The sequence below is a fragment of the Equus caballus genome, chromosome 20 (assembly GCF_041296265.1).
Source record: "Equus caballus isolate H_3958 breed thoroughbred chromosome 20, TB-T2T, whole genome shotgun sequence".
In the NCBI taxonomy this organism is placed as follows: Eukaryota; Metazoa; Chordata; class Mammalia; order Perissodactyla; family Equidae; genus Equus; species Equus caballus.
Window position 1 is genome coordinate 51,128,012 of NC_091703.1, and position 26,821 is coordinate 51,154,832.

The 26,821-nt window shown below is 37.0% G+C and overlaps 1 protein-coding gene across 2 annotated transcripts in view; it reads right to left on the reverse strand.

The window, feature by feature from the left end:
• Positions 1-3,883: 3,883 nt before the first annotated feature.
• CRISP3 (cysteine-rich secretory protein 3) overlaps positions 3,884-26,821 on the reverse strand; it is a 44,191-nt gene continuing 21,253 nt past the window's right edge. For both annotated transcript variants that reach the window (XM_070243954.1, NM_001081874.2), the window contains 7 exon segments: positions 17,646-17,716; positions 14,628-14,744; positions 13,066-13,153; positions 8,956-9,104; positions 8,436-8,533; positions 6,453-6,541; positions 3,884-4,504 (listed from right to left, as the gene is read on the reverse strand). In XM_070243954.1, coding sequence (XP_070100055.1) covers positions 4,377-4,504; positions 6,453-6,541; positions 8,436-8,533; positions 8,956-9,104; positions 13,066-13,153; positions 14,628-14,744; positions 17,646-17,716 — 740 coding nt within the window. In that variant the 3' untranslated portion in view covers positions 3,884-4,376.

Genomic DNA, 26,821 nt, shown 5'->3' on the forward strand with positions numbered 1-26,821 from the left:
TGTTTTTCCAGTCTAGTATTTATATATTTATGTAATTTATCTTTTTTCAAGACAGTTTAAAAAAAATAAAACTCAATAGGCTTAATTTTATGTTTTTAGGGAAATTTTTCATTTAAATAATTTCACTAAATCAAGAAAAAATTTTCTATGTTTTACATATTTAATCCAATTTTGTACTTGCCATAGTCTCACTCCATGCCTATATATTACATTAATCTCCACAAAATTCAGAAGTAAACTTAAAATTTAACCTTCACCTTTGCTGCTAATTCTAGATTATCTCAGTTTTAGTATGTGGTATGGCAATGAGATGAGGTAGCTGGAGTCTGAATGGAGTATACGCATCCTACATGTGAAGTTACGTAGCCCAGTATTGCTCCTGACATCTCCAAAGAGAGAATGATATTTAAATAGCTCACCTTTTCTTTTTTTCTGTTACATGTTCCTGTTTTGTTTTTCTTTATGACACAGTATACAATATCTTGTTTATTTATTTGTTGGCCTATTCATTGATATAATTCATTTATTCCACCAATATTTATTGAAGCCCTCCTATATGCGAAACATGTTTTCAGGTGCTGGGAATACAGCTATGAAGTGAACAAGAGAGACCAGATCCCACTAGAATGTAAACTCTCTGAAGACAAAGACAGTGTGAACTCCCTGAAGACAAGGCAAAGCCTGGAGTCCAGGCTGATGGGGCACCTGGTGCCGCAGGAGCTGCCCAGGGCCTTGGGAGACAGCTGGAGATGGGGTGAGTTGGGAGCCTGGGTTCGCGGGAGCCCGCTGGAAGCTTGGTGCCATGGGCGTTGGCTGGTGCCAAGGTGGGTCAGGAGCCTATGTTCACAAAAGCCTGACAGGATCCTGGAACTCTAAGAGCTGCTTGGGGCTGTGGAAGTAGGCAGATGCTGGGGTACATCAGCAGCTAGGTTCATGGGGGCCCACTGGGAGCCTGGAGCTGAGGAAGCTGCCTGGAGCCGAGGAAGCTGCCTGGGACCTCTGAAGCTTGTAGGCACCCAGGTAAGCTTGGGGCCTGGGTTTGCAGGAGCCCACACGGAGCCCCCTAGAGCTACAGGAGTTGGCCTGTGCTGGTTCTAAGGTCTGTGGTGAAGTCAGGTGCTCACTTCACTCTACTTCTCCTGTAGGAAGGGTATTTCTCTCCATGGGGAGCTGCTCAGGTTTGAGGGAAGAAAATGAGGTAGTATGCCTCTTTCCTGAGTCTTTTCTTATTTTTGTGCCTCACCTAGATCATGCAATTCCTCTCCTGGAAGCCTTGGCTCTTGTGAAGTTATTTTCATGTGCAGATTCTTGTGCAAAATGATGTTTTTGGGTGGGGGGATGAGTGCTGGAAATTCCGATGACGCCATTTGCTGACATCACCCTGCAACCAACACTATGATATTTTAAATGTTTACCTATATCATCAAATTTTACCAAATATCCTTATGAGGTACATGTAACGATTATACTCATTTTCTAAATGAAGAGGTTGAAATCTGATCGGCTTTCTGTCACTGCAGTTTGCATTTTCTACTTGTATATACATGTAATTACACAGTATGTACACTTCGATGTCTGTCTTCTTCACTCTGCCTAATTCTTTTAAGATTCATCAGTATTGTTGGATATATCGATAGTAGATTCCTTTTATTTGCTAAGTAATACTTCTTTATATGCATATACTATAATTTGTTTATCCAGTCGTTTCAATTATTTCTAGGTTTTGGCTATTACAAATAAACCTGCTATGGTTGCTCATGTACAAGTCTTTGAATGGAGATATGTTTTCTTTTCTCTTGGGTATATAGAAATGGAAAGGCTGGATCATATGGTAGATATAACTTAAGATATAACTTCTTAAGAAATCTGCAGACATGTTTTCTAAAACAATGGCACCATTTTATATTCCCAGGAGGGGTGTACTATGGATCCAGTTCCTCCACAACTTCACTAACACTTTGTATAGTCAATCTTTTTCATTTTAGTCATTCTAATACTTGTGTAGCGGTATCTCATAGTGGTTTTAATTTGCATTTCTGTAATGACTAATAATGTTGAACATCTTTTCATATTCTTATTTGCTATCTGTACATAGTGTTTTGTGAAGTCTCTGTTCAAGGCTTTTGCCCATTTTTATTGGGTTGCTTGTTTTATCATTATTGATAATAATGATTATCAATCTCATATCTCTTATCAATACTGATAAGAGTCATCATATATTCCCGATACAAATTCTTTTCTCGATGGATCCTTTGTATACAATTTCTCACAATCCTTGACTTGCCTTTTCATTCTCTTTCTCTTTTTTTCTTTTGCTGAGAAAGATTTGCCCTGAGCTAACATCTGTTGCCAATCTTCCTCTTTATTTTTTATTTTTGTTTTTTTGTATGTGAGCCACTGTAACAGCATGGCCACCGACAGACAGTGGTGTGTGTCCATGTCCAGGAACTGAACCCGGGCAGCTGAAGCAGAGCACACCAAACTTAACCACTAGGCCATTGGGGCGGGCCTTGCCTCTTCATTCTCTTAACAGTGTTTTTGGAAAACAGATTTTTTTCATTTTGATGAAGTCCAGTCATCATTTTGTTCCTTTATAGATTGTTTTGACATTGTACTTAAGAAATCTTTGCTTAACCAGAAGCCTCAAAGATGTTATGTTTTCTTCTGAATGTCTTCTGCCTTCTTTTTTTAGGTCTCTGATAGATTTGGGGTTACTTGTTGGATCCAGTGCAAAGTCTGGCTCAAAGTTGTTTTTTCTTTTTTTAACATATGGATATCAATTTTTCCAGCACTATTTGTTGACAAGATGATTCTTTCTCCATTGTGGTGCCTCTCAACCACTGTCAAAATCAAGTGTCCGTGTCATGTATGTCTAGTTCTAGATTGATGATCATGTCTATCATTTCTTCTGTGCACAAGGATAGTTTTACTCCTTCATTTCCAATTGGATGCCTTTTGTTTGTCTTATCTGATTCACTGGCCATAACCAGTACAATGTTTAATGGAGATGATGAGAGTGGACATCTTTGCCTTTATTCTGATCTTAGAAGGAAAACATTCAGTCTTTTACTATTAAGCATGATGTTAGCTTTACATTTGTTTATACCTTCCTGTTATCAAATTGAGAAACTCCCTTTCTATTCTTGGTTTGCTAAGAGTTTTATCAGGATTGGATATTAGATTTCATCAAATGCTTGTTCTTCATATAGTGAGGTAAACAAAATGGTTTTATTCTTTCGTCGGCTAATATGGTAAAACACAAGTTTGATTTTGAATGTTAACTCATTTAAATGTTTGGTATAATTCTTCAGTAAAACCACCTAAGCTTGGAAATTTCCCTTTTAGAACCTTTAGAATTATGAATTCAATTTCTTTAATGAGTATAGGATAATTCAATGATCTATTTATCTTAGAGGCATCTTCAGCTCATGCTAGTTCACCATTTGTCTGACCAGAACTATATCCTGACTACTTTCAACACCTCCTTCACTATTTTTAGATTTTTAGAGTATATTTTCTCATCCAGAAATGGGCCTACTTCACCTTGTTGTTATCAGTCCTAAATGAGAATGTATACAAAGACTTATAAATGGTAAATCTCTCTAAAGTATCTATTATTTCTCTGTTTTTTCCTTGGAAAATTGTATTTGTATATGCTGTCAGATAATGCTCCGTTTTTGTTCTTTATCAACTAAACCAGTAGGAAGGGGTTCAAAATGTCAAAAAGCAAGTAAAAATAGAATTGATTCCATTTTGTTAAAATTTAATTTCGTCGGCAAATATTTTGGAAATTTTGCTCTGTATAATCATTTATCTGAACCGAATCTAATGAGGGCTAATTATGAATACTATAAAATATTGCACAAGAATCACATCTACGTGGTTGCTTAGGTAAGTTCTTTATTCTTACTGATTACTTTTGTTTAAAGAGGAGGCCATAAGAGAAAGGTACATGTCAATCTTTGAATTCATTCTTTATACAGGTAAAAAATCATGTATTAGGAATAACAATGATTTGTTAGTCTGTAAATTTTGGGGGGGCATGTTGTTTCAGGAAACATGTAATTCTTCGTTTTAATCCAAAGTTCTAGGGACCTAAGTCTTATGGTTATACAACTTTCAAAATCTCCAATTGATTCAATTTATTACATTTAAAGTACCAAATTTATATCAAAGCCCAAAGTTGTCATCACAGACTACTCTGCTTTTGTAAATCATTGTGTGGAAGAGATTTCTGTAAAGATCCAAGAGAAAAAGATGCATTACGGTTTGGAATCAGCTTTGCAACTAGCATGCCTATAATTTCCCCTCTGGTATGTGTCAACAAAAGGATGCAGCCCTTCTCCACTTAGTCTTGCGCAATGCACACTGGAACTTCAGTAAATTTTGTTTTCACATCGACAAGTAGCCTTGCAGTTTTCCTTGAGCAATTCATGTTCACAGCCAGCTATTTTCTTCAAGGAATCACAGTTACTAACGAGATCTTCATACTCGCAGCTATTGGCTGTAACAAAAACAGATTAGTTACGTCATTATCATTTTCCTCAGTGACAGCAACATACTCCATACATTCAAAGTGCATGAGGTGCGGTAGGACTGGACAAAGCTCAGCGTCACTTACACTATGATGGGCCTTTCACTTCTCGAGGGACATATGACTTGGCTTGGTTGAATTCACTGATTAATCCATCACTTTTTTTATTTTGAACTTGGTGATATGTTTCTAAATGAATTGACCTACTTTTTTACCTCAGCAAGAGAGTAAAATGAATATAAGAAAACTCTCTACACCTGCAGAGTCTAATATGGGAGCCACTAGCCACATGCAGACATTTAAATTTAGATTATTAAAAGTTAGATAAAATCAAAAATTTAGTTCCTTATTCTTACTTGCCACATTTCAAGTGTTCAAAGGCCACATGTGACTAGTGGCCACTAGTAAGACACATGCTGGTCGAGAACATCTCCATCATGTCACACTATTGAGCAGCACTGTTTAGACTCCAGTGCTTTCTTTCTGGAGAAAGTGATTTCTATGGGAAGATAAAGATGTAAAACAATGATAATATGTCCCCTTTCCTTCTCATATTTCTTCTCAGATGTTCCCCAGGGGCCCCAAATTCAACAAATCTCAAACTAAACTCATCACACTACCCACAAGGCTCACAATTCATGGGTATGGTCTCCCTATGCCCCTCCCACAATCTCAGTGAAATGGCTCTCTGACTACTCAGTAATTTAGGCCAGGAACTGAATCAGCCTGAACTCCTCTTTTCTGCTTCTGACCAGCACTCAACGAACACAGGTAAAAAACACTGGCTATTCTACTTCTTGTCTCTCATCCCTGTCCACTTCTCTTCATTCATTTTGTCAGCAATGCAGTAAAGACATCCATTTTTTTTCAACCTATGGTTTTCAGCAGTTTTCTAGCTGGCTTCCTTCCAATTGTTTCCACAAACTATTGCTAGAAAGCTCTTTATAAAACATGATTCTGGCCTTGTCACTTTTTTGTTTAAAATCTTTCAATTGAGTGTTTATTGCTAATAGGATAAATTCCAAGCTCCTTAGCAAATAGTATTCAGCAGAGGTATAAATATTTAACTTTTTCCCTCTTTAATTGATTTATAAATTGATATCATCAATATTCTGAATTACAACTCAGTCAGAAAGAATGCTGACTAAAGTTGAATGCATATGAAAGAAAAAAATCTCAATGTTTGAGTCAACTCTATTGTTCACAATATTTTAATAAAAGTATCCCAACTATAAAAAGCCAACAGCTATTTTTACTTCTATTCATGACAATTTTAGAAATGATATATATGACATTTATTTAATTCTCTCCTTTGGCAACAATGTCCTTGTGAGTTGTGTGAGCCAATACTCTACGTAAATTAGATTTTGTCATTAAAAATGTACAAAACTACTATCAAATTGTAAGGCAAGTGATCATTTATTGAATTATGCACTATGATCCCAATTACAAAAAAAAAGTGAGATGACCAGCATGATGAACTCATTAACAGAAAAGAGACATAATATTTGCTTTGCCTGTCTAGACTGAGCTATAACATGGTCTTCTATCCTTAGATTTATGCATTTGATTCTTTCAAAATACAACCTTTGGTATAATGATAGTAACTTTAATGAGATGAACTATTTACCAGAAACATGTATTGTTAATATTTATGAGCTCTGCATAGTCACAAAAACACATTGATGGTAGATATTTTATTATCTAACATATAGTAATATTCTTTTCATTACAAATAATGTGTAGGTTATTGAAGTGTGTAAAATGTTTACTTAAACACACACTCTGTTAAGTAATCATTTTTGTTTTGCATAAGACATTATTTAAATTGATTACTTAAGGAGATTTCTTTATCCATAAAAAGAAAAAACAACATCAACTCTTTGTTAAAATAGGAAGTTAATCACTTCAAACTTACTGCATAGTCCATTGTCACAGTTACCAGGGCAACGGGCACAAGGTTTTCCTTGTTCATAAGGAGTATTTATTTTATTCACATAATTACCACTGGAATTTAAAATACATAATGTCAAATATTTTTCACTTTGCAGTTTAGTTTCTACTCTAAGGGCAGCATAAATCACAAATATATATGGTTGTTAAATGCTTTTACTTACGTTAACAAAACTGAAAAATTACAATTTCCAATGTTCACTGCGGATAACATACAAATTAAGAAAATACTTCCCACATTGACCCATCTCCTTGACTATAATTCTGCAGGCCGAGCAACTAAATTGGGATAACTAAAGTCTAGGGTTTTCAGAGTGTATTTCCATGTGGCGACACTCTCTTCATCTCCCAATACACTTGGTCAAATCAGTAAGGCAATACACCCCTAGCTGGCTAGGGGTAGCACATACCCCCTAGAAAGACAGGAGAAGCTCCTAGGGGCAAGGGGTTGCTGTATGGAAAAGATTACGTTGCAACACCATTTTATATTTTAAAGATGATGAAATACCATAATTTCTCTAATATGAACCTGGGACGATAAAGCTCCAGTATACATATTTTTGACCTCTAGATGGGGTTAGTGATATTTAAGTAGTTAGTGATGTGTGGTGGGGGCAGGGAGAGCTGGGGAAGGTTTGTGAGTTTCTAGAGGTAGTGTGTAAGAAGTTTTTCTATTTAACAAAAGAAAAATGTTAATTAAAAAACATTTCAATAAATACCAATATCTAGGTTGTAATCATCTTAGAGTGACTAACTTGTAACTCACTGATGATCACTATCTTATTGGCATTTTGTTCATTTGAAAATATATGGGAGTCCAAATCTCAATAGTGTCAAGTGCGCCAAGATCCCAAGGCAATGCATTTCTATCTCAGTCTCCCTGCACAGAACATGGCTGGATGTGTGGGAGCCCTTGGAAAACCGTGAAATATATATAAAAGTGTTCTGGAAGTTCTCTCATTCCTTCTTTCCCTCATTATTCGCTCCAGCTCTCACTTCAGATGCCTGGCTCCAGATGCGCCTACTCACAGCCAGGCAGTGAGTTTGGATGCTTTCTCCTCGGATCCTTCAATTCTTTCTACTAAACCCTAATAGGCACCTACAGGAAAATGACTCTGAAGGTCACATTTCTCAAACTGGATCCCTACCTCAAAATAAATCACGTAGGAAGCTTGGTTTGGGGTGACACTCTCTCTCCAGTGGAAGGAATTTCAAATATTAAAAATAAATTAAAACTAACAGATATATTGTGAATATATCTTCAATAGATTCATAGGATTTTCTGTGCGTAATTCAAACATATTGCTTAAGGAAGGGGTATATTTCTTGCTATAAATCAAGATCTTAATGGGTGGTTCCTTCAGAGCATTTTATGTTAAATTCTGAGAAACAAAGATTTAAGATATTACCTTTTCTTGACAATTTGAAATATATGAGTCTCTTGAAAAGCCTTTGAGGCCCAAGATTTAATCAATTCTTAATGGTGTAATGTAGGCATTTTTAGATAGGCAGGAGTAGGAACATTCGAGTACAAAAGTCTGGAATCAGTAAAATATCATCCCATTTGCTACCTCACCTTCATCCCTGGCCAAACCATCAAGCTTTCACTTTCTAGTGTGTGAACTTAATCATAACCACAAAACCAATTCCAGAGAACTACACTCTACACATGCTCATGGAGCAACCCTGAGCCTTGGAGAGGCAATTGAGAGGGAAGACAAATCATTTTAGACATGAAGAAAGAGAACTTCAGAATATTATAGTTGAAACTGAGAAGTCAGTCTTCTTTCTGAGAAGTTGATTGTGTCTTAAATTTAGAAAATCTTTGTAAAGCTTTATCCCCCACTTTATTGAAATATGCTTTTTTAGTCTCATTTGTTTATTATAATTTAAAAATATTAAATTGCAGGTGGCATTATAGACAGCAAATTCGAAAGTATATACTTACGCAGGACAATATTGGCAAACATAGTAGTATTTTAGAGTTCCTTGTTTGGGACAATAGGCTATTCCACATCCAACACGGTAAGATGAGTACCAAACAACCTGCAAATCCGTAAGTGAAGACACAAGAGTACATTAGGGAAGAAGGATATATCAAAAAACAAATTGGAGGAAATACAAAACTGAAAAGAATGTTACTGATGTATTTTGTTTCCATATAGCTTATGGATATATCTAGTTAAATTGTTGAATCAAAGTAAAAATCTTTTAAAACATTGTGTTTCCATGTAAAGTCACTACTTTATCTATTTAGACTATTAGAAAAATACAGAGTATGTTTCCCTACCAAGAGCCTGCGTGCTTTTGACAAATAACAGCTCACAGCTGAAATACCCACAAAATACCAAGACCATTCCTTACTCACTTGATCTTCTGCCAAATTCAACACTGGAATCAGTCAAAATTTGTAGAAGCTTTCTTTTTAGGGCATATGCAGCAGAGGGTTTTTCATTTGTTCCCCTTACCTGGGTATAATGTCCAACTACTGCATTGGGAGTCTTTGGCCCCACGCCGTATTTAAAATCATGGACCTCATCATGCCAATTTTGGATTGCATCTGACCAGGAATTAGGTATACTCGACATAAAGAGATTCTCACCACATTTCATTGTACCTAAGAAGAAACAGATCATTCACGGTGAAAGCAATACTAAAGCATCCAATGACTAATGTGTGTGTGTGTGTGTGTGTGTGTGTGTGTATGTATATTATATATGCTGAAAAGAAGTCAGATATGCCTAACACATGAAGCTGGACTCAACATGTGAAATTTCAAGTAGATGAAGTCCTCTTTCTTTAATATCTACTCTCCCTAGATTCATTCATTTACACATTAAATTCTTCATGAGTGTATGCCTCATGTGTTCTCAGCTTTGTATTATAAGCCAGCTGAAGGCAAATATCAACTCATGATTTTTCTCCTACTCACACCCACACTCACTAGAAATTTTTCTTATATAGGAACCTCAATAGATGTTTAAGATTGTTATTTGCTGTGGATTTTGAAAAAAATCTTATACTCAGTTGTTAAGAGCCCCAAGCATGAAGCACATGACACTAGGAGGGACAAGATTTTCAGTTTTATGGATCTCCCCTTAATCAGCAAATCAGAACATCACAGGCCAAATTCTCCTTCTCCTCAAAGAATTAGGAAAGAAGTGCCTTGCAGCCCAGAAACATTTCAATATATTTTTCAAGCCTTGAAATTGATATTTATATTTAGATGACTTGAAATGTATTATCTACATGCTACTTACAGGGAGTGTAAACTACTCTTGGATAGCTCCTTTAACAGGGGAAGAAACGAAGCTAAGATTGTAGCAGTAGACTGGGATTTTCAAGACCATTTGTTTCAATCTTCTACTGAGTATAGTCATCCCTGTTCATAATTTAATTAAATTATAGTATCAAAAATACAAATAACAATGGCAGCCCTACCTCAAAACAGATGAGTTATTTACTGCTTTCAAATTGGGCTTGCCTATATCTACATCATTTTTAATAATCTAAGGACAGGCATACCTTGTTTTATTGCACTTCCTTTTATTGTGCTTTGCAGATATTGCATTTTTTACAAATTGAAGGTTTGTGGCAACCTTGCATCAAGTCTATCGGCACCATTTTTCCAACAGCGTTTGCTCACTTAGTGTCTCTGTGTCATGTTTAGCAATTCTCACAATATTTCAGAATTTTCATCATTGTTATATTTGTTATGGTGATCTGTGATCGTTGATGTTACTATTGTAATTGTTTTGGGGAACCACAAACCATGCCCATATAAGATGGCAAACTTAGCTGATAAAAGTTGTGTGTGTTCTGACTGCTCCACCAACCAGCTGTTCCCCCATCTCTTTACCTCTCTTTGGGCCTCCCTTTTCCCTGAGACACAATATTGAAATTAGGCCAGTTAGTAACCCTACAATGGCCTCTAAATGTTCAAGTGAAAGGAATAGTCACATGTCTCTCTCTTTAAATCAGAAGCTAGAAATGATTAACCTTACTGAGGAAGGCATGTCAAAAGATGAGATAAGCTGAAAGCTAGGCCTCTTATGCCAGTAAGTCAAGTTGTGAATGCAAAGGAAGAGGTCTTGAAGGAAATTAAAAGTGCTACTCCAGCCGTCACATGAATGATAAGAAAGCAAAACAACCTTATTGCTGATTCAGAGAAAGTTTTAATGGTCTGGATAGAAGATCAAACCAGCCACAACATTCCCTTAAGCCAAAGCCTAATCCAGAGCAAGGCCCTTACTCTCCTCAATTCTATGAAGGCTGACAGAAGTGAGGGAGCTGTAGAAGAAAAGCTTGAAGCTAGCAGAGGCTGGTTGAAGAGGTTGAAGGAAAGAAGCCATCTCCATAACATAAAAGTGCAGGGTGAAGCAGCAGGTGCTGATGGAGAAACTGCAGCAAGTTCTCCACAAGAGCTACCTAAGATAATTAATGAGGGTGCCTACATTAAACAGCAGATTTTCTGTGTAGACAAAATGTCCTTATATTAGAAGAAGATGCCACCTAAGATTTTCATAGCTAGAGAGGAAAAGTCAATGCCTGGCTTCAAAGCTTCAAAGGACAGGCTGTCTCTCTTATTAGGGGCTAATCCAGCTGGTGACTTTCAGTTGAAACCAAGGCTCATTTACCATTCTGAAAATCCTAGGGCCCTTAAGAATTATTCTGAATCTACTCTGCCTGTGCTCTATAAATGGAATAACAAAGCCTGTATGACAGCACATCTGTTTACAACATGCTTTACTGAATCTTTTAAGCCCATGTTGAGACCTACTGCTCAGAAAAAAAGATTCCTTTAAAAATATTGCTGTTTGACAATATTGACAATGCACCTCATCACCCAAGAGCTCTGATGAAGATGTACAATGAGATGAATATAGTTTTCATGGCTACTAACACAATATCCATTCTGCAGCCTCTGGATCAAGAAGTAATTTTGACTTTCAAGTCTTATTATTCAAAAAATATATTTCATAAGGCTATAGCTGCCATAGATAGCTATTGCTCTGATAGATCTGGGTAAAGTCAACTGAAAACATTCTTGAAAGGGTTCACCATTCTAGATGCTGTTAAGAACATTTGTGATTCATGGGAAGAAATAAAAATATCAACATTAACAGGAGTTTGGAAGAAGTTGATTCCAACCCTCATAGGTGACTTTGAAGGGTTCAAGACTTCAGTGGAAGTAACTGCAGATGTGGTGGAAATAGCAAGAGGACTGGAATTAGAAGTGGAGCCTGAAAATGTGACTGAATTGCTGCACTCTCATGATAAAACTTGAAAAGATGAGGAGTTGCTTTTTATGGATGAGCAAAGAAAGTGGTTTCTTGAGAAGGAATCTACTCCTGGTGAAGCTGTTGTGAAGACTGTTGAAATGACAACAAAGGATTTAGAATATTATATAAACTTCATTGATAAAACAGTGGTGGGTTTGAGAGGATTGACTCAAATTTTGAAAGAAATTCTGCTGTGGGTAAAATGCCATCAAACAGCATTGCATGCTACAGAGAAATCATGCATGAAAGGAAGAGTCAGTCGATGCAGCAAACTTCATTGTTGTCTTATTTTAAGAAATTGCCACAGCCACCCCAATCTTCACCACCCTGATCAGTCAGCAGCCATCAACATCCAGGTAAAGCCCTCCACTAGCAAAAAGATTGACTTGCTAAAGGCTTAGATGATGGTTAGCAGTTTTTAGCAATAAAGTACTTTTAATTAAGGTATGTACATTGTATTTTAGACATAATACTATTGTACACAAGAGACTACAGTATTGTGTAAAATAACTTTTACATGCACTGGGAAACCAAAAAAATTGCATGACTTCCTTTATTGTGATATTCACTTTATTGCAGTGGTCTGGAACTGAACTCACAATATCTCTGAAGTGTGCCTGTAAAAATTTTATCTAATAATTCATATATATGATATTTTATCTCATTGTTTTTATGTTCCTTGATCTAGAGATCATGTCTTATAGGTTATTTTTAGGTCTAATATAGTATTGCATGCATTGTAGGTACCTAGGACATACCAAAAACTTATTGTCATCAAAAATTAAAAAGAAAATAGTAAAAATAGATGCTAATGTTAAATATTTTTGAGTAAAATTCAGAAAATTTGACAAAATTCAACATATTTAATAAATAAAAAAAACAATAGTTTTCAAAACACAAACAGGCTGCATAACATGAAAAGAACACTGGCTAAGGAGTCAGAAATTCTAAGTTTAAATTTCCTATATATGACGCTAATTACCAAACGGTTTTCCCCTGATAGTTTTCTAGTCTTTAAAATAGAAAAGAGATGATATATGACCTGCTTTACTCTTGAGATGGTGTAGAGGTACAAGTGTGATACTGTGTGAGACAGTTTTTATAAAATGCAAAACACTCAATAAGCACAGGGTGGTGCTTCTCAGAGTTACTGCTCACACAGAGGTACTTTCACTTGAAAAAGGCAGCATTAGAAGTGACATTTATTCTCAAATATTTCTTAATGAAACATCAAAAAATGCCTTCTCATTATTTTAATTGTTCATTTACTCAACAAATATGTATGAATTTACATACCGACTGCGCGATCTTCTGCTTTACTGTGTTGGAGAAGGCACTTGTTGGCCCAGTTTTGGGCATTTGTTGCTGTTTTGCTGTCCCATTGCTAAAAAATCAAGGAGGGGGAAAAAAGATATGCATTTGACTCAAACCATGAAGGAGCATAAGCTTTGTAATGAGGTTGCTAGGTTGACTTACATCATTAAAGAATTGCTGTACATGCATCTTCTGATTATCATCATAATCAAAGATATATTTTTTGATGTGCCTTTTTCTGCTCCACAAAGAAATATAGATTGAATCTCTGCCCTAAGTAACTGAAAAATCTACAGTAGTTAAGGATCTATTTATGATAGCAGAGTAGGCACATCTAAAGATTTTTAGTAATGGTCCTATCCTAATTATTGACAAACACATGGAGGTTTTGAGGTTATTTTTCCTATAATAATGAGCAGGCATACTTCATTCCCAGTTCCTTTTTTTTACTGAATACATTTGGGAGACATGTGGCCTTTAGTACTGGGCCTGGCAAAGTGGGTTATTATTTACCACAAGTGGCATTGATCCTATAGGGAAAGGTCTTCTTGATCCTAGATTAAGAGAGAGAGTGAGCAGAAAAACTTAACAGCCTCTCATTGGATGTCCAAAGATTTGGTTTTCATTCTGCCTCCGCAACTTAAATTGCCCTGTAAACTGAACAAGTCATTTAACCATTATAAAGTGAAATTAAGAATTTCTGCCCTGCCCCATGGAGTTAGTGAAGCTGAAGCTTTGGGCCCCTCGCTTGCATAGGCCCTTCCCCAGGTTGTGGTAGGGAACCTCAGAATATGTTTGGCCATTTCTTTTTGTAAAACTTCCAATGGTAAGATATTTTTGTGCTCTCTTCCTTTAAGAGAGTTCCTTTAAGCTTAAAGTCAACAAAACTTGGATTTCCCCTACTAAGATGCCTCCTGGAAAATATCTAGCATATAGGGTGGAGCCCAGGTGGAGGGGACATTAATAATGAGGAGGAGGAGGATGATATTGTAAGTATGACTGTACAGAGAGGGGCTGGAAAGAAGAGCTGCACACAGCCCAGAGAACTTATTGGAAAATTGTTTTGGATCAAAATAAACAGAAAAGTCCTGGTGAAAGTGTCTGAAAGTCCATTTATCAAGGTCAGAAGGTACATACTAACCTCAGGGCCAGGATCTTAACTCAGGGTTCATGGAAGGGGTTCAGGAGCTCCATGGACACCCTGAAATTGTATTCAAGTTGCATGCCTTTTTTTTTTCTGAGAAGAGAAATTCCCTTCACAAAGATGGGGAAGTCTGAAATGGGCATGAGAGGGAGTAGTTTCTGACAGATTTTACTATTCTAGTGCTTAGAACATATAATGATAGGAGGAAATACAATTTATAAGCAAGAATAGTATGTGGAATTAAAAACAGAATTTCTTCCTTGCCCATAACATAGCTCATATGAAATAGAACAGAGACAGAACTTCCCAAGCGACAAAGTTCTTAAGAGATGTTATTTACTAGGTGCCTGCTGTTATCACAGCTGGTTCAAGCCACTTTCTTTATGTTACTGCCTCTTACCATCTTTAGCATGTTACTGGCAAGTGGAGAGACTGTTCTCCTTAGGTCATTGTGTTTATTTACAATCTCTTTTTGGACTTCGCTTTTGGTGATTGACAAAGCAGCAAAACCTGGATCCTAAAGGAAAGTCAAATTAGAATGTTTTTAAAGTTTGGAAGATTGCATAGATGAGTGAATAAGTTACATTCAAGAGAACAATGATTATTTTAAAAAGTGTTCAGTTCAACCCAATATTAATTTTTAAGCATTGCCAATAAATCTGAGCCAAAGCTATCATTTTTAAATAGGAACGAAATTGTATTACATTTTGAGAGTGAGGATGTAATTCATGGCATGACTATTAAAAACACCTCTGAGGCCACGGATACCAATTTCTCGTGTTAAGAGACATCTTAAGGTGATTTTTCTAGACATATGAGTGCTAACATAATGACAAAGGTACAAGATAGGAACCATCCTCATTCACACTCGATCGGGCTGCAGCAAGGCAGTGGTAAAGGTAGGGGCAGGGGACTCATTCTAGAATGTAACAAGAACTTTGACCTGACGTAGCACCTGTGTTTAGAGAAAGAACATTTAAGCCCAGTCCAAGTGCGTTCAGTACTGTAGTAAATGAGTCTACCTACTACGTAGCAGATTTTATAGGGTTGCTCAAAAAACAATTTTATAATATTAAACAAATCTCCAAGGTAATTTGGAGGAAGTAAAACCATCCAATTAATGGACTGTTGCTGACTGTGTTCCTTTTAGTAATAGAAATGTAACTGATAAGGGATTCAGTTGGGTGCTGATATTTTTGGTGTACCTTTGTGTATGTATGTGCAGAAAGTCTAAGCCTGGGCATAGAATAATGTGTGAATTGTTCCATAAGGCTTACACAATTTGAAGACCTAAATTTACACAAGAGTGTGATGTTATATGAACATGAGCAAGAGTATGAAGTGTAAATTTAAACAGATAGGCCCTGTGTTGATTTTCCCTGATACCTTTGGGTAAGTTATTTTCTCCTCTCCTCATACTGAGTTCCCTCAGAGCTCTCTGAATACTGTGAACACAGGTCTGACCGCATATTATTGTCACTATTTACCTATGTGCCCATTTCTCCTGCCTGTTTGTGTGTTCCAAAGGACATGGGCCAATAGTGAACGCCATTGTGCCCACAGATTCAGCACATTCTCAGCTATTGATTCCTAAGTTAGAAAGGATGCACTCGTGAAATAGCAGTAGTGGTCAATGTCTGCAATTACATCAAAGCGTAAAAAACATTGGATATGTCCTATTGACTTCCAAAAACCTGCCTAAAGTGAAGTAGTTTCATTTCAAAGAATATCAAAATTTGGTCCTTGAGAAAGAACTAATTATTTTCTACCCCTTACCCCATCTTGCTTTGTAGATAAAAATTCTACTAAAGAAAACATGCCCTTGTTGGTTTTTTTAAAAATGAATATCAATTAAGCTTTTCTTAGGTGTCAGGAAATATAAAAAGCGTTGAGAATGAAATGGATCAAATATGGTATCTATCTCTCCTTGGAGAGTTTATACCAGATGGGCAAAATGACTAACTAGTTCCACCACCACATAACTGAAACGATAGGCGGGATCTACCGGACACAGGGGAAGGAGGGGTTCATTCCCCTTGGCTGAGCTTAGGAAAGGCTTCACAAAAGATGGTCTGGATTGGGGTTTTGAAGGGTGAATAGTGTTTTCTGGTCATCTTAAGAAAGTACAGAAAACCTTCTGGGCAGAGAGTATGTAAAGCATCTGATCAACAAACATTTAGTGGTGCCAAAGACCAAATGATATCTCCTTTTTAAATAATTGTGTAAACAAAGACTCGGAGATGGACCAGAGAGATAATAGGGAATTACAAAAGGCCGTGAAAGGAAATCTTTAGGAAAGAAATTGGGAAGATAGCAAACCACTTGAATGAAGTGCTAGGTGGTGAATAAATGTCTTCAGACTGAAATTTGATTATGCTAACATAATGACTGTATTTCCGAATGCCAAATGAGGTTTGACACAGTTTTCAGAATTCTCTGGTCCGAGGTGTGCTAGCTCTTCCTATACGCCCAGAGTGAAAGAAGAGTGTGGGAACAGGCAGCAATGACCAAAGCTCTTCGCATCCAGAGGTTTTCTGATCAGGAGACAGCACCTTACATGGGCACCTGCCCACCAGTCATTGAAGAGGAAGATTGATCCTGTTCTTGGGGTTATGAAAATGACACAGCATATTAGCAATAAGTAAAGCAATTTATCTTACATGTACTAATTGTAAGACTGTGAAAAAAATCCCAGTGCTTAATATTTTTAGTAAGACTTCTCTTTTTAATTTAAAAAGGTATAATTATTCTCACACAGTAACTGAAAATTTGATGTGATGATGTATGTGAGGAAGTTTTGCTAATTTGAGATTATACAAACATATTATTAATATTCTGAGGGGATCACATGTGAGTAAATTAAATTTAAAAAAATCAGGAAAGATCTTGAGACAGAAAGAGTTTCATTAGTTTTTGAAACCATAGACCAGTGCTGTCAACTGAAATATAATCAAAGCATTACATGTAATTTTAGTTTTTTGGTGATCACTTTATACAAGAAAAAAACAGATTAATTTGATATTTATAATGTATTTTATTTAATTAATATATTAAAAATATTTTGTTTGCATCATGCAATCAGTATTAAAATTACTAATGAAATATTTTCCGTCCCTTTTTTTTACTGTCTTTGAAGTTTTCTATGTATTATATTTATGCAGACTTCAATTCAGGCTATCCATATTTCCCTCACGTGTTCAATACCCTCATGTGACTGAGAGCTACCATGTTACTCTCCACAGCCTTAGACTTAATTATGTTGAGGACCTTGAGCAACTGGTGAGTACTTTGTAATGTACCGGACAGTCTAGCCCCTTTACTTTCAAAAATTGATCTAGTCTCTTCCTCGTAGAAGCTCCTATCCTATCCCTCAAGGTTGCTTGGATTGCTCTGAAAGGATTTGCAACCTCAACCATACCTGTCCACTTGCAGGAAAGAATGGAAGCAACACGGCAGCCAGAAACAGCAACACTGGTAATAATGCCATTGCTGGGAAGACAAAAGGAATAGAGACCTGCGTTGGAATGTTTAGTGCATGAACTTCTGAGGAGCAAAGGGAAAAAACAAAACAAAACAATGTATTGATCTCAGTTATCCCAAATTTATCAGCAACATGATGAGAGAAGACTTGCCACCTGGTGCCAGTAGAATGATAATAGATTCAGCCTCAGAAACAAGGCTCCAATGGGGACAATAAGGAATGAACAGAAGTACTTGACCAAGGCCCTTGAAGTACACCTATAAATGTTAAGGATATACTACCCAGTTCCACTCTAGTCCCACAGTCTTGTCCACATAGCTACTCTCTTTAGGTTCCAGGAATGGTTTCTTCCTACGTTGCCCATTCAGGAGTAGTAATAGCTCCCAACTGTTACTATTACTGGGGTACTACTGCATTAGTCCTTGCTGATTTCCTTAACTCTGCTTAATCCTTTATAAATATCCCCTTACTAGTATTTCTTCAAATGACCAGTTAGCATGTGCCACTTCTTTCCTGCCAGGACTCTGGCTCATATACTTGCTATTCCTAGAACTCTAGGTAAATCTACTAAGAAGCAAGTGCTTTTCTTTAGTCCTTTCAACCATTCTCCTCTTCTCTCCCCCTGCAACCAGTGTCTTCATTCATTCACATCAAACTTTTCTCTTTATTACAATGCCTCAAATTCCAAATTCTGGGTGTAAAAACAGAAGGTAGATTTCCCACTTTTGAAGGGTTGCTGACTAAATCTGTATTAGTACCCTCAATATTTTCACATCCTTTGCCTCACTAATTCAAATTCTTGGAATCCTGAGGAAATAATAATGTATACTGGAAAAACTTTAGGCATAAATTTTTCATCACATTAATATTTATAAAGGTAAAAACATAATCAATTACATGCTCAATAACAGGGAGATAAAATGTCTAAATACAGTCATGCGCCACATAATGAAATTTCATCAACAACGGACTGCATGTACGATGGTGGTCCCATAAGGTTAATATCTTACGGCCTAGGTATGTAGTAGGCTATATCATCTAGGTTTGTGTAAATACACTCTATGATGTTTGCATAATGACGAAATTGCCTGAGGATGCATTTCTCAGGACATATCCCCATTGCTAAGTGATGCCTGACTGTAAATTAGAGTAAACCCTCTTGTTATAGTATATCAGGCATAAAATTATGTTTATGATGGTTTTATAACAAGGAAAATGCTTATGCTTCAAAGTTAAGTAAAAAAACCCAAAACACCAAGTAGTATATGGGAGATCTTTTGCCTTCTGTTATGGATGAATGTTTGTGCTCTCCTGAAATTCACATGTTGTAGCCCTAACCCCTAGTATGGCTGCATTTGTATTTGGACCTCTAAGGAAGTAGTTAAGGTGAAATGGAGTCATAAGGAGGGGCCCTGATCCAACAGGATTAGTGTTTAAATAAGAAGAGACACCAGAGGGTACTCTCTCTCTCTCTCTCTCTCCTCCAAGCATACAGAGGCCATGGGAGAACACGGTGAGGAGGTGGCTGTCTGCAAGCCAGGAAGAGAAGTCTCATCAGAAACTGACCATACTGGCCCATTGGTCTCAGATTTCTAACCTCCAGAACTGTGAGAAAATAAATTTCTGTTTTTTAAGCTGCCCAGTCTGTGATATTTTGTTATGTTAGCCCAAGCAGATTCATACACATTCTCCTGTTTAATATTTGAGGGTGAGGTTATTTCTGAGTGAGTTCCAAGGTCCATACATGTAGTGATTGGAAATCTTCTGGAGCTACGGTTCTGCCTTGAGGTGCGTGTGTGAGAACAAGGCACTGTGATAGCACGTTACCTCTGACTATTATCCAGCATCCGTATCTTAATACAGTTTTGTTTTTCTCATGGATAGATGACAAAAACTCTGTGACATAGGTATTTTGGGCCAATTTTAAGCTGAAGTAATGGAAGAAATTTTATTGCATAGTGGTATTGATATATTGCATAGTGACTTTGATGCGGAGGGAGATCCGGGAATGCATACGTTATGATTCTCCTGGAGGACAGTAACAGAAACAGAACCTCATCCTCTTCTCCCACAAAATTAATGATCAGACAGAAAACCAGGCAAGGAACATGCGAGATTAGACAGAAACACAAGAGAATGAGTTTATCTTCATGTGGTAAGACATTCTTTTCTGCATTTTCTATAATGAGTCTACATTATCGCAATTGCAGTAATTAGAAAAAGGAAAGACTTTTATTGCAAAGACATTATTAACTCTTGGAAAAGTGCCTCTTACTTTATCGAACCTATCATCTGTGTTGCTTTTTTGCAACCTGGTGTAGCCAATAGTTTAGGCATTATGATGTCCTCGTAAGAGAAGAATGGAGGCACAGAGATATTAAGTGACCTTCTGACAGTCTCACTGCTGGTTAGTATGTAACTGGGACAGGTCTAAGATTTCTTTTAATCTCAATATCTATTCCCCAATAACTGTATTATACTTTTTGGGGGCATGGGGTCCTGGGTAAGAAAGAAAGCTCTTCATGAATTTCTGCCTTGACGAAAGTAGTTGTTTGTTACTATAAATCTTTTTGCAGCTAATAAATATCTGGTAGATTACTGAACATGTTTGATAAAATTAGAAAAAAAATTAACACAGTATTAACGATTAAGTCAATCCTTTTCTGTTTTCTTTCAAATATAAAATAAAACTCCTAAGACTAAAAGAGCCCAATATTTTCTCAGGATATCCATCTTGAATTGAAAACATACCCTATTATGACAAACTTTATGTAACTTTGTTGAAATACTGGAGAACTGTGTTGGCGTGTTAATGAAGTGTGTTTGTCCGTTTAATAACTAGAATGGGAAGAGAGGGAATTGAACAGGAACCACAAAATTGTAGCATATTGCTATAAGGGTTCTATAAGGAATACAAATTATACAGATGTTTCTACAGTGTTCTGGAAATTTAAGCTCTTCTATGCCATTGAAATTTCACAGGAATAGGAAAAGGTTGATTTTGTTTATGTGGAGGCCTGGAATTGGCCACCCCAAGATATGTCTCTTTGGCATGATGATTATTTGGGGCTGATTACCTTGCACACAGGAAAGCAACTGAAAAGTAGAACTTGCTTGCCCTTTGTTAGGAGACATTTACATTGTAAAGGAAATCTCCATCTGTAAAGGTGCCTCCCTTTCTGTACCAGGAAGAAGAGGGGGATGACCTTATCTCTAGAAACTCCTATCAATACAGAATGCAAGGACTTAAATCTTTATAATAATCTTATTCCTGTTTCTGGTAACCTCCTGTAACTGACTCCCCCCACCCCCAACGTCATCCTTTGTCTTTAGCTGGATATGATATTTAAGGTGGGGGCTTCAGCCATTGTGGCGAGTTGCTCAGCTTGCCTGAGCCTCTCGCATGTATACATGTTATAAAGCTTTGTTTAATTTTCTCCTGTTATTCTGTCTCATGTGAATTTAATTCGTTCTCTGGCCAGAAGAACCCAGAGAAGGTAGAGGAAATGTCTTCCTCCCCTACATTTATATTGTAGTTTTTAGGTGGAAAAGAGGAAGAGATGGGGGAGCAGAATGAACATTTGAAGACAGAAAAGAAAAAGCATAGAAAGAAAAATGAATGTATTTCTGTATAAAGCAAATACATAAATTTAGTGTCAAAAAGAGCCGTTTTTATTTCTCGACTACCTGGACCCAGATTGAGCAAACCTAAACTTTGGCACCTGGTATTATGGGAAAGGAAAGAGAGCCCTGTGACTGTTCAGAAGCCTGGGTTTTTGTTGTTGTTGTCGCTGGTGCTCTTTTATCCAGCTCTTCTTTAACTAGCAATATGAAATTGAAAAATCTTCATTTGTCAAGTTAGAATATTGTGACATAGGGTCACCTCATAGGATTTTTATGAGGTTTGAGGAGATAAGTAATATTAAAGCAATTTGAAAACATAAAAAATCACCATACACGTACAAGTCCTGGCATTGGCATTACTATTTTTATTATCATTTGAGTTGCTTGCTGCCTCAGCGGGGATTGTTGCCAGAAATCTCTCAGCTCTCAGGGCCTTCAGGGATTGGCTGTTCTGAAGACAGCTGCTGGGCCCAAGATCATGCTCCCTTCCCAGGGCACCCTCATCCTCTGTCTGTCAGAGATGGACTATAAAGGCTGACCTCTTTGCTCCAACTAGGGGCAACTTTGACAAATCAGCCCAGCTTCAGAACTACTCTGAAGTAGTTGACCGACTGAAGCCTCCAATGAGACTGCATCCCAGCTTGATTTCTACCTTGGCCTAATCTCGTTCCTTTCCCCTCCCTTCGTAGGAAATTTTTCCCAAGTGCTTTCCTCAGTAAACTTCCTATGTCTCAGATTTTGTTGGCTCACCTGGGGAGCCCAACTAGTGACTTCATTCATTAATCTTTTTTCCGTAAGTCTAGTCAAATAGGATCGCTATCTATACCTTCATTATCCTTTGATCATATGCCCTTGATGCCTTTGATCATGTTAATCCTCAAACCTGGATTCTAGCCACATGCTTCGAGAACATTTCTGAGTCTGTCTCTCCCTAGAAACTCATAGGCTAACTCCAGAAACACTCATCTTGTCCCTGGATAGGAGTATTTAAAACCCACGCAGTACACTTTGATTATGTTCAATTTTTGTGATTTATGTGCAGGAACTTATTTCTCTCATTGCTTCATGTACGTTTGACTTCTTTCCATAACTAGATTGTGAGTTGGGAAAAGGCAGACTATCATCTTCATACTCTTTTAAATGCCTAATGGCTAAAGATGGTTCACTCTGTACTTGCTTCTTGGTGGAGCTTTCAAAGTCTCCAGAAGATTCCCTCTTAGGCTAGCATCTTGGGCACATACATCCCTCTGGCAATGGCCTCAAGTGGGCCTCCTGGAGAGTTTGAGAGCAAAAGAGAAAGACAGATCCTTCTTTTTTTGCAAGTCATTGGCAATCAGGTACTGCCCTTTCCTTTAACAAACATTCATCAAGTTTCACACATTCTGTTCAGGACAGCATGCTAGATAAAGCTGAACCTGATTAAGTGAACAGGATGTGATTCCCACCCACCCTCAGAGTCTTGGCATATTATTAGGGGAGCCCATCATTTAAGTACCAGAGTGTGAGTTTCTTGGACTTTCCCATGTGTGCAAAAGTGGAGAATAAATTTTTATCTTCTTTTCCCTGACTCATTCTGAGGCTTTTGGAGAAGAATGGGGAAGGGCCTAACATAGCCCAGGACTCTTGAATTAAATATTTCAGATGAGGTAAATATGATAAAGATCAATTAGCTGTAAGACCAAAGCACTTAGCTCCACCCCACCCCTCTTCCCCAGGGGCCGCCCTAAATAGCAGGTGCTGCTAGGATAGAGTTTATTTGCACGTTCATTTGGCAGAGTCACACAGAAAGCATTAGGAAAAATAACCGCCTCTTCCTGGTCTTCTACATGCATGCAGACAATTTCTAAATGTGTGTAGTCATACATTTCCTCTGCTGTTTCCTTAGGAACAAACTTTAGATTCCTTTTAAATTATCTGTCTTGAAAGAGTTATTTTGGGGGCCAGCCCATTGGCATAGTGGTTAAGTTCCTGGGCTCTGCTTTGGCGGCCCAGGGTTCTCTTGTTCAGATCCCAGGTGCAGACCTAAACACTACTCAGCAAGCCATGTTGTGGTGGCATCCCACATACAATAAAGAGGAAGATTGGCAACAAATGTTAGCTCAGGGCCAATCTTCCTCACCAAAAAAAAAAAAAAAAAAAAAAGTTATTTTGCTATGTGCAAGTCACCCAGTCTCTCCTTTTATATGATTTTCTGCTCTGCCAGGAGTAATATTCCTTTTACAAACAGATTAGTAATTTCTCCTAAATGGGACTAGAGAAAAGCCAAATCCAGGGATTTCAAAGATTTGTAATTCCAAGTGTTGGTGGTTTACTGCTAATTACAGGCAGCAGAGCAAATTGTGTCTTTTTGAAGCATAAATGTATATGACACAATTAAACTGTAACATATTCCTCCTTCTTCACATTGATATTAGGACCACTACTAAGTTTAAAACACTCATTTCAAAAAGAAAATAAGTTATTTTCTCTAATGACGTAACATCACTGCCTATTAACTGATAAAAAACATAAACGTACAAAAGTTAGACTGGCATACCTTTCCTTAAAAGTCCGATTTGTGGAAATAGGGATTTTCAAATCATAGACTAGGGAGAATTTGCTTAGTTCCTAAGAGAAGAATTCATAAAAGAGTCCATTTGAAAAGTAAGCTTTTAAGTTCTGTTCCAGTCAGGACATCAAAATAGGTAGGCTTCTTATGATTGCCCCACAGGAACACTGAAGGAATGATAGAAGCAAAAGGGAAACATGGCTTCCAAAAAGTATCAAATAGATAAAAAATCTAAGGAGAATTAGTTTCTCGTGACTCCTTGTATGTGTATATGGATGAGTGTGTGTGTATGTGTGTGTGTGTGAGTGTGAGGTGGAGGAAGGTGTTGCATCCTGGGGCCGTGCCTGGCCTGATGGTGTAGTGATGGTAATGCCTTTTAGTTCCTGCTCTTGCCTCAAGATAATCCTTTCTTCCCCTTTATTGCAAAATTCTATAGCAACAGAACAAGCTCTTTAGTTCCTACTCTTGCTTCAAGATAATTATTACTTCCCCTTTACGGCAAAATTCTACAGCAACAGAATGAGTCACCTGTCCCTGTGCCATATGTTAGCAAGATAGCCTCATGGAACCATAAAAACCTTCATCAGATGTGAAGAATTAATGAAATAAAGACATGTGGGGGGACAGCCCATGGCTGAGTGGTTAAACTCATGTGATCCACTTTCGCGGCCCGGGGTTTTGCTGGTTTGATCCTGGGCACGGACCTAGCACTGCTCATCAAGCCATGCTGAGGCAGTGTCCCACATAGCACAACCAGAAGGACCTATAACTAGAATATACAACTATGTACTAGGGGGCTTTGGGAAGAAGAAGAAGAAGAAAAAGAAAAGATTGGCAACAGATGTTAGCTCAGGTGCCAATCTTTAAAAAAAAAAAAAGACATATGGACCACTCTATGTTGCTGTTATAGTCATACCTCTCTTCCTCCTTGGCCCCCCAAGTTTATGTGAGTATAAATTAGTGTGACTACTTCCTCTCAATGCTGTTTCTTCCTAAAGCGTAACCTGAGGAGTGGAAGCGAATGGAAGTGATTCTGGAATTGATTCCTAAAACAGATAAGGATAATAGTAAATAATATAGATGCCCGTTTCATAAATGAAATGCAAAAATCCTAACAAAATATTAATTCACCAACTTCAAAAATACATTTAAAATATGATCAAGTAAAGTTTATATCAGGACTGCAAGGATAATTCAAAATTACAAAATTCTTTGGTCTAATTCGCCACGTTAATGGAATAAAAAAATCATGTGGCAAAAAAATGTTATTAAATTCAATCTCTACTTAGAGCCAAAAAAAAGAGAACAGAGGAATTCATTAATTTGGTCATGGCACTATTGCTAAATATTTATAGAAAATATTATAGTTATTGGAGAAACTCTAGGTGTATTCCATTTAATATTGAGGACAGAAAAAGAAGGACTAATGTCAGTGGTAATGTTCAACATCTTATTTGGGATGTCCTGACCAAAGCAATAAAGGAAAAATAAATATTTGCAAGTCTTGTAAGGGAAGAGGTGATATTGTTATGATTTTCAAATGATTTGATCATCTATCTAGAGAATACAACATAATCAACAAGTTTTCTAGATGCAATATCAACCTACAAAAAATACCATTGCCATTACCAGCAACACTCAACTGGAAAACAAGATTAAAAAAAAGGATACCACTCATAATAGTAACAGAAACTATAAAGTATCTATGAAATAACAAAGAATAAAAAGTTCCTTTTTGGGGAAAACTTTAAAACTCTAGTAAAGGACATAAAAGAAGATCTCATAGATTGAGAGATTTTCATGATCTCAAATGGTATGTGTTAGTATAATAAAGATACCAATCCTAATTAAACTAATATAAAAATTCTTTATAATTCCAATAAAAATTCTAATTGACCCACAAATAACTACGTAACTGTTTTATAAGAAGAATTAATTTCAGTATCTTTTCATATTAGTTATTAAAATAGACTTCAAACTTTGACAAAAATTTGATATTATTGTAGGAAGAGACGAATGGACCAATGGAGGTAAATAGAAAATTTAAGAGACAGACCAAACAAGGTAGCATAAAAAAAGCATCAGAGGAAGAACAGATTATCTAGTATATGGTATTAGAAAATGTAGCTCATTACATGGAGAAAAATAAAACCATATTGTTTTTTTCAGTTTTTTAAATTTTATTATTATTATTTTCTTCTTCTCCCCAAAGTCCCCCAGTACATTGCTGTATATTCTAGTTGCAGGTCCTTCTGGTTGTGCTATGTGGGACGCAGCCTCAGCATGGTTTGCTGAGTGGTGCTAGGTCTGAACTCAGGATCCAAACCGGCAAAACCCTGGGCCACCGAAGCAGAGTGTGTGAACCCAACCACTCAGCCACAGGCCTGGCCCTCTAAAACCATATTCGTTTTAAGCTTTACCTATAGTGATGAATGTAGAAGGATTAAATTTATAAAGAGAGAAAAAATGATTTATATGCAGCTTTTCAGGGCCATGTATCTTTGCCCTAAGTGAGCCACACATAATACCTTTCTATGGTGATCTTGTGTTTTGTGGGAAGCACTGTGTCACTCTTTATGGGCTCATTTAAAACTCCTAATAATCTAGGTAGTAAATGATGTTGCTCGATACTCCAGTTTATAGACGAGCAGTCCCAACATCAGCAATTTAGTAATGAAATTCCAGAAACCAGCAGAAGAACTAGGGATAAGGCCAGACAGTTTGGCCTCACAGCGCTCGATCCTGAAAGAAGGGGATGGACATGCTTTACATGATTATACAGACCAGAAAAGCTGCTGTTAACAGTATTACCACACATGTGTGTAAAGTGTGCATTATAGGTATAGACACATTTATATACCAATCACAGACCAGAAAAGTATCTGATGCAATATTTTCAACCTGTAAATGTAATATTTAATCTGGATTCTGATCCCTTTCA